The following is an 8,624-nucleotide window of genomic DNA, read 5'->3' on the forward strand; positions in this document are numbered from 1 at the left end:
GCTGACTAACGATCACTTTGCAGGATTGTTTGACCCTGTATATTATTTTCTCAGACTTGCACTGAACTGAGAACTAGATAGTAGAAGTGTTAGTTGCGAAGCACAGCTAGTCAAATAAAAATTATATTTGCCTTCCTGTCTGTTAGAACACTTACTTGCTGCCAGTGAGTTGAACGAGATTTGACAGCAGAGCTGAGATGCCAGTGCAAAAATCCCAAATCTGTCATCTCGTTTCAGTCATAACTTTGGTCAGAAACAGTCATTATTTGCATCCAGTGGCAAGAATATATCCTTAAATAGTTGTTTCTAAGCTCTCTGTGTTCTCTCTTTGTGATGCAGACTTAAAACTGCCATACATCTCTCTCTTGATTAATTTTTGGTTTTTTCTTCCTTTAAGACAACGCTTATGGAAAGACATTACGGCAGCACCATGGCTGGGTTGTCCGCGGGGTCTTTGCAGTAAGTATTTATCCTGGTTGCTGATAGAGCTGGGAGGTCTTGTTAATGTGATCTTATGTTGTGTGTAATTAATAAACCATGTTAAAATTATAAGCATTAAAATGAATAGAATCCCTTGTCAGACCTTATTTTCCGGCTGAGGATTGTGGCTATCACTATGTTCAGTACTGGGCTTTCAGGGTAGAACCTGCTTTCTGGAGCCGAAACAGACAGATCATGCTTGAATGCACATTTTTTTTTCATTGTGTGTTTTTAAGCATAGTCTTGCAGGGCTATTAATTGAAGAAATGAGGGTTTGAGGTTGCTTTTTTGAGGACTGCTCTCTCTTTGGATGTGAGCATCCAAGAAAGGTTAGTGCAGAGTGTGTCGGGGAGTTGAAGTAGAATATATTGGCTAGAGGAAATGGTTTATTTTTGTCCAGTCTGGCAGCTCCCCCTCGTGTCTGTCACTGGAAATTATCACTGAAATTGAAAAAAGAAAAGCCACATTGAGGCGATCATGACAGACTTTGACTGGGAGAAACAGAAATGTTGGGGAAGGCTTTCTAAGGACTGTCTTGAGAATGGGACTTCAATGTTGAAGTGTGTGACACTAGGGTTGGGAGCTCCCCTAACAAACTGTACTTTATTTGGGGTTTGTATTTAATTCACTTCCTAAAAATCAGACCTCTCTGAAGATGTCTCAAACTGGGGATCTACATAGAGATAATAAATATATATATATATTAGTCTCCCTGTCAGTTAAAAATCTTAACATATGCACATACGCATAAATATGTTAAAGCTATGCAATCTAAGTGCAAAGAGGGATGTCTTAGAATGTCTTAGAAGTTTTTCATGGCTTTAGTTTGATTTCTTTTCCTGTTCTGTTTTGCAAATCTAAAAGCTTTGGTTCCTCTCCCAGTTAGCTTTAAGGGCAGCTCCAACGTACGAAGACTTTGTGGCAGCTCTGTCTGTAGAGGAGTGTGATCCTCAGGAAGAAACATTTTACAAAGGAATGCAGAGGGACCTCAACATTTACTTGCCAGCCATGGAAAAGCAGCTAAATATCTTGGACACTCTCTATGAAGTACATGGTTTGGAGTCAGATGAGGTGGTATGACTACAGCAAGACCGTGTCTTAAAACTTCAGGGACTGTGTCTGTTAACAAAGATTTCTTTTGTTTTGGGTTTTTTTGGACATTGTTTCTGTTCATTGTATCTTTTCAGGTGGGAAGGGTGTTGTGACTGTTTTGGGGGAAGGGTATGTATGATTTTTATTTTTTTGTTAATGCTTGTTTTGTGTTTAAATGCAGAGGTACTGTTTCTCTTTGGGTCATAACTATGTCGGTGATGAATGTTTTTGACTGTTTCCCTCCTGCCTGTGCATGTCCTCTTCTCTTCACCTTATAAAAGTAACAGAGCAGAATTTGGCCTTTGCTCCCGTACCTTAGGAGAGAGCCGCGTGTGGAGTGGAGCCGTTGGGACGTCAGCATGGTGCCCAGGCTGGCGCTGCTGGCTGTGGCTCTCCCATGCCCTGTGCCCACTCCCTGCGGTGGCGTAGGAGGACAGAGGTAGTGAGAGTTATTGTTACCCTGGTGGCAGAAGAGAAGGGCAGCTAAATGCCAGCTTATAAGGTACATGGTGAGTTTGTCCCTTAATTTGGGTTGAAGCTTTTTAATGCAGCAGCTCTCCAAATATTACAGAGATCTTCAGCACAGGCGTATGTGGCTGGTGGTCTGAGCTTCCCCAGGAACCAGCCTTTGAAACTAGGTGTCATGTTCCCTGACCAGCTCCCAGTACGTACCATGTTCCTCCCTGTCAGCTCCTGCCAGTAGACCACAAGAAATTTGCTGGCACAGACTGGCAGAGCCCAGCCAATTTCAACAGTGCTTTACACAAGTAATCGAAAATCATGTCCATCATCCTGGTTTATGAAGGTTTTGGTGGGTTTTTCTATTTTGGGTTTAGGGTTTTCTTAAATTCACACAAAAACGTAATACTTGCTTTTAAATTGAATACAGGTAGCAGTTTAAAAAGCAGATTTCATTAAAATCCTTCCTAGGCTGCCATTATGGGCAGAGACTTCATGAAAGTGGACATGAAATGAGTAGAGCATAGGGGAAGCTAGAATTTGTCACGGAGCCATTACGCATCAGGCTAATTACAAACCTTAAAATCTGAAATTATGTAGAAGTGACTGGAAATTAAGAAAGTAAGATTTGCCCTTTTTCCCATCTTGCTGATACTGATAAAAATGTGCTCCTTAACACTGCTGCTGTTAAAAATAATAAAGAAGTCCTTTTAGCTAGCGCTACAGTTAAGGACAAAATTCCTAGTTGTGTTGATGACTAGGAGGCTGTCTGTGAATTATTGACTGCCCATTCAAGGCATAAGCGGGTCTCTCAGTGGTGACTTAGGGCTTCAGATGGCTTTGTGCAAAGAGCTGAGTTTAAATCACATGCAGGAGGAGAGAAGACTGTGCTAATGAGGCACTTAGAATTAGTAAATCTTCATAAATATAGAAGTCAGTGTTGCCATACTCACAAAAGCAGTACTGGCTTTTGCTAGGCTAAAAACCATGCTGTCGATAAAGTGAATGTACTGCAGGCCTGCTGCCCTGCATCGCTCTGTGATGGGGGCCTCTCTGCACACCGAATACTTGATCCTTTCTAAAGAGCCTAGCATTGTGAGCTTTAAGAAAAGCATATGATGCTTGAAGAAAAGACCAAATGTCACACTTGGTGTATACAGCAAGGTACCAGGACTGTAATTAGGCATTTAAACAGTTGTTCCTGTCATCTTCTCTGAGTTGTGCCTATCAGTAGTTCCTGCACACTCCAAGAGGAATAAGAAGGTTGTGGGGGTTTTAGTTTTTTGGGGTTTCTTAATTTAAGTAGTATATATTTATGTTTGAGTACAAAGTCAAAACTTTTGACCAAAGCTCTATTCAATAATTTCACTACTTGCAGTGCTAAGAATGAAGCAGAGAGCCTTTGGGATTTGGCTGTCTGCTTCTTGTAAGCATGAATGCAAAGAAACCACCCCTGTAGTAGAAAACCAACTCTCAACCCTGACTTGGTTTCCTCAAGGTTTTCAGCTGTTATGTGGGAAACTACTGTAATAGTTTTTAGCTGAATGCTCTGGGAAGGCAATGGAGACCACATTTCCACAGAATATCAGCTGGGATATGGGGAGAGCAGGAAGAGATCCCTCTTCTCTAGAAATTAACTGTCCGATCATGAAGAAAATTGACTTCCCTTTTTGCTCTAAGGTTTTCCAGTAGCAGGAAAGCGTATTCAGCACTTAAAGTCTTGGAGGTATTTGGGGGTTTTCCATTTGTTTTGTTTGGTTTTGTTTTGTTTTTTAACTAGCAGAGAACCACTGGTTTGTTAGTAGTGCATCAGATCCAGTGTTTGATAGAGTAAGTCAGGAAGCTTTATTTCGTAGGCAGAGAACTTAACAGCTTCATTGGGCCATTAGCTTCAGCAATTATTAACTTCTACCACTCTTCTTTCTTCTAACAAATAGAGAGTGGTCCACATTGCATATCCTCTAATCAGCGTGGCATCCTGCCTTGGAGCGGGCTTTCTTGTCTTGCTCTTCTGTGTCAAGTTGGTCTTTCTGAACTCTGGAATTGGTGCTTGAGAACATTCTTAGGAGACTGGGGCTTCAGGGGACCCCTTTGTGCTTGTTGTTAAACAGGGTACTTGTAGAGAAGGAATTGAGCAAAGTCTCCTTGCCTTCAAAACTTGTATTTCACCATGCACTGCTCTTGCAGGGCATTGAGCACTTCTAAGACTTAGGAATGCCATATTTCCAGTCAAACCACCACTGAGGAAGAAACCCATGCAGCATGTTGCAGAGCTGAACTCCAAGTTATACCCCTAAGGATGCAATAGACCAGATGACAAAGTGGAAGCAAACACGCTGCGGGACAATTCACTTCTTTCTTTTCCTGTGATGTCAGTGTGGCAAGCAGAGAGGATTGCTTTTGATTTTAATAGTTGTAGAGAGCAAGCAACTAAGTTTTGGCCTTCAAATTTAGAATTGGAGAGAAGAAGGTCAGTGTTTTCTGTTTGATATGTTTGGTTCATTGACTGGTTAGGGTTGTTTGGGGTTTTGATAATGCCTGGTATTTATGAACAACTGACCTGCATACTGATAGAGGTCCATGTGACTCTCAGATAACAGCACCCTTGCTCTGTATACTTTACATGAACTGCTTTGGTTTCTTAAACTGCACTAGTCTAAAGTTTTTTGCGTCCCTTTCCTTTAGAAATGCTTTTGGCTGTTTCCTTCAATGTCTAACAGTTGCATATTCTCAGGGATTTTACTTAGCCATGGCAAAATAAGAGTAATCGCAGCCTTACCCTAGGGCAGTAAGGCTGCTTTTTGTGAAATTAGTACAGCTGAGCGTAGAACTCTGATACAGCATATGACACTGACAGTGTCTATCCAGTGTGCATCCTTGCTGAGACATGGTAAATCCCAAAGCAATCTGATAGAAGTGCTATCTAGTACTAAATAATGGCAGTCAGCATATTTGAATAGAGATTATACCCACATCTTTGTAATATAGTGCCATTGGCATTAGAGCAGAGCTCTCAATTTCAGTCGAGTTCTGCTTAGCAATGGGAGGCTTTTATTTATTTTATTTATTTTGTTGTTATTTTTTTAAAATAAAATATGTTCTGGAGCCCCCTCTGCTATTTTAAGACACCATACTCAGTTGCATATTGAAGTTCTGTGACATTACAAATGTAGAATATGAACTGGATACTCAAGTGCTTTAGTGTAAACTTAAGGAGTCACTGAAACATCCCATCTTGACACTGTTGTAATATGGGTCTCCCTTTAACAGATGCACTTAAAGTTAAGGGCCATATACCTTCACTTACAAGCTTTATGTAAATTGTCATCAAGATTTAGGTTACAGCTGTTTGTTTTAAAAATGTTTCATAGTGCGAAAAGTGTCACTTGGTTGGCTGAATGTATAAAAAGTATGCCCAAAATGTGCTCCAGTTGTTTGCAGTGTGCTTTGGCAAAGGGTTGCCGACCATTACAGAAAACAGTGTTACTACGTCTGTATGTTGGACCTTCTTATCATTATCACTTCACCTTTTGTGAAAAACTTTAGGGGACCTTAAACTGCCTTTCAGACACCAAAAAAGATCAGCAGCCTGTTCCTACCTGGCTATCTTTCCCTCTTCCCCCACCTGGTCACCACCCCTTCCTTCCCTTCCATTGTCATCTGCTTTGCTACCAGAGCTGTTGCTGTCAGGTGGAAGCATCTCTCCATAAGAGCACAAAGCAAGAAGTTTTGTAAGTGATACAAATGTAAATGTGGAAAATTAGGCCTGAATTCTTTGGCAGACAGTCAGATGGAGGATGTGCTGCTTTCCTCTGAAGTTTCTCCCTGGTTTGGCGTATTTTGCCAGGAAAAGCACACTGCTTTGAACTTTTAATTTCACCAATGAAATTTAAATTGGGACACTTCAGACTTGGCAGTTCTACCTATTACAAGTGAAAGCACAGGGATTTTTTTTTTTTTAATTGACTTATTTCTTTTCTCTTGCCTGTGTAGTACAGATAACAAAACAAAAGGAGAACAGGGTGGAAATGACTGAATTCGTGCCTCTTTGCTACATTCTGTAGCCCCCCGGTGAACAAACCCTGCAAACTACTGCATGCTCCAAGCAATATAAAATCACCCTTGTTGCGGAAGCGCTATCATAGCGCACTTACTGGTTCTGAGCAAGCCCAGGCAGTAGCTGATCCTGCTCACAGTTCATATGAGGATTTAAGCACTTGCTTTGAGGTTAGAACATAGGCGTATGCTTCACTTAAACACACGTGCACTCTCCCACTGGCATGCAGTTCTTCAAAATGTGGTCTTTGACTATCATTTTTAATATCCCTTTCTTGGTATAGGATTTCTCCCCTCAGATACTCCAAATGTGCTAGAGGTGGATTTTATTTTTTTTTTAATATATTAAACTTCCTTGGTTTTATATCCTGATTTCTACTTAACACTAAGTTTGTTAACTTTATTTTGCATTGCAGCATTTAGGGGGTCCAAAACTTATCAATTCCTTTATTTAAAGCCATCTTGAAAGTTTAAGATTTATGTCTACTTGAAGCTAAACAAGTAAATTGCATTCCAGAATATGGTGACTAAACTGAAAACCAAAGCAGCTTGCTTTTGTGGTTTCCTTTCCTATTTTCTTTTTTCAAGCCAATTTTGGGCATACATTTTACCAATGTCAAGCTGAACTTGCTGCAAGCCTTGCTTATACCTGCTAAAATACATTACATACATACTGAAATACATTTAAAGATGAAGAGAAGGTATATTGCCTCACACTTTAATTTTACTTAATTCTAAGGGCTTGTTCATGCCCCCCAAATCATCTCTTCCAGTGTAAGCATTGCACAGATTGTGCTGTCATAAGCAGTTCAGTCCAAAATACTTTGGAGTTTCCAGTCTGCACCATCTCTCAAATCATACAGCATCTGTCTCTTCTTTTGGAGCATTGTTAAGACCTTTGTCAGACTTTTATATTATTTCATTATAATAAACTTATTTAAAATAAGCATGTTTTAAAATCTTGCTTTCTCCTTGCATGGATTTTGTTCCTTTTATTATGATAGAGGTCCTAAAGTGCTCTTCAGGACTGCATCTGTTCTAGGTACTGTGTGAACAGTCAAAAACAGTGTGTTTTTGGTTCACAGAAACTACCTGTATGTATCTTTGTACGAAGAATGTTAACACACATGGAGCCTGTTTTGATTACGAGAATAAAAGCTGTGTCCGGCATATGGTTGTGGGTCCTTGGCCAGTGTAAATATGTGAAGGCTGTAGTTACGAAAGCCAGTGTGAGAGGAATTCGAATTTTAAAATTGCATGTATTAATTGTCCTTCTTTTGCCTGGACTTGAATCTCTTCTGTAGAGATTTCAAAGACTTCAGAAACTCCTCTGTGGTCATCTGGAGATGCAGATGAAGACTAGTGCTCCTTAATGAATGTGAGTGTAACATCTCCCTTGCCCCTCTCCCCGCCTTTTCTTTCTCTCTCTCTTTCTCTCTGTGTATAAACACAGCATGGACCTGAGAGCAGATCTGTGATACCCAGATGTCAATCTCTAGCAAGGGCAAGTCCCTCTGTTAAATGGCAACATCCAGGCAGAGATCGGTGAAGTGGCGGAGGCATTTTCTCAGCTGGAGAAGAGAGACGAGACTGAGCCCCTGCCTGTGCCTAACCAGCCCTGTGGCAGGGGGAGGATGCACGTATCCTGTTGCAGCAACAGCAGCACTGCTCAGCTAAAGCTGGCTGTCTCCTGTGTGATACAGGAGACTCTGAACCCTTCTAATTGCAGCAGGCCCCAGAGCATCAGCTCTGCAAAGGCTGAGAGCTGCATTTCCTTCAGCAAGGGCTGAGCTCTGGCAGGAGCCCCGAACTCAGCATCCTCTGTCTCACCTGCTGGGGCTGAGCTGGTGGATAGCTGGCGCCTCAGTGAGGGACGAATAGTTTAGAAGGCCTTCCAGGGCAGAGATCACATCCCTCTTTTACTGCTCCAGGGTTTTGTTCATCCTTTCTCCTTCCTAAGGAAATGAGCAGGTTATCAGTGGTGAGACCCTGGCAGTTCCAGCTAAATAACAACAGTCGTGTCACTGATGCTTTCAGCAGTCCCCCTAAGACACTGTCTTGGCTCTGTTCCATGGGCATGTGGAAGTAACTTGGCACATGGGTGAGCCTGGGTGCCACTGGCATGAGCTGTCATTGCAGCCATGGCGCAGATGGCTTTGGTGGCTCTCCTGAGGCGTCAGCTGTGCCGCAACAAACCACTGCGCCCAGTCCACTGCGTTACCTGGCAGCTCCTCCAAAGCCATGCTGTTACATGTCACGGTTAGATGGGGCTGCTGCTGGGGCAGAGCTCGGTGCTACGCAGAGCTGGCACTTCTGGTGCTGCTATCTGTACTGTGTTATGCTGTGCTAGACAACTGCAGCTCTGCGCACCAAAACAAAGAGGATGTATGCAGACAGACATTGAAAGCAGTACAGACTCTATCAAAACTTCACTTGTGTGCAGCATTATAATGAACTGTTTTCCTTTTCTTGTTTGAAATCACATGGTGGTGTTGTAGCAGAAAGATGAGGTTTCAGCTTTCCATCCAGGCATGCAA

At 41.9% G+C, this 8,624-nt stretch overlaps 1 protein-coding gene across 4 annotated transcripts in view; it reads left to right on the forward strand.

The window, feature by feature from the left end:
* PLEKHA8 (pleckstrin homology domain containing, family A (phosphoinositide binding specific) member 8) overlaps positions 1-5,312 on the forward strand; it is a 31,502-nt gene extending 26,190 nt beyond the window's left edge. For all 4 annotated transcript variants that reach the window (XM_010585869.1, XM_010585872.1, XM_010585870.1 and 1 more), the window contains 2 exons: positions 398-459; positions 1,363-5,312. In XM_010585869.1, coding sequence (XP_010584171.1) covers positions 398-459; positions 1,363-1,560 — 260 coding nt within the window. In that variant the 3' untranslated portion in view covers positions 1,561-5,312. The remainder of the gene's footprint in view (positions 1-397; positions 460-1,362) is intronic.
* The last annotated feature ends 3,312 nt before the right edge of the window (positions 5,313-8,624 follow it).

Source organism: Haliaeetus leucocephalus, unplaced genomic scaffold (assembly GCF_000737465.1).
Source record: "Haliaeetus leucocephalus isolate CR32 unplaced genomic scaffold, Haliaeetus_leucocephalus-4.0 Scaffold135, whole genome shotgun sequence".
Lineage (NCBI taxonomy): Eukaryota > Metazoa > Chordata > Aves > Accipitriformes > Accipitridae > Haliaeetus > Haliaeetus leucocephalus.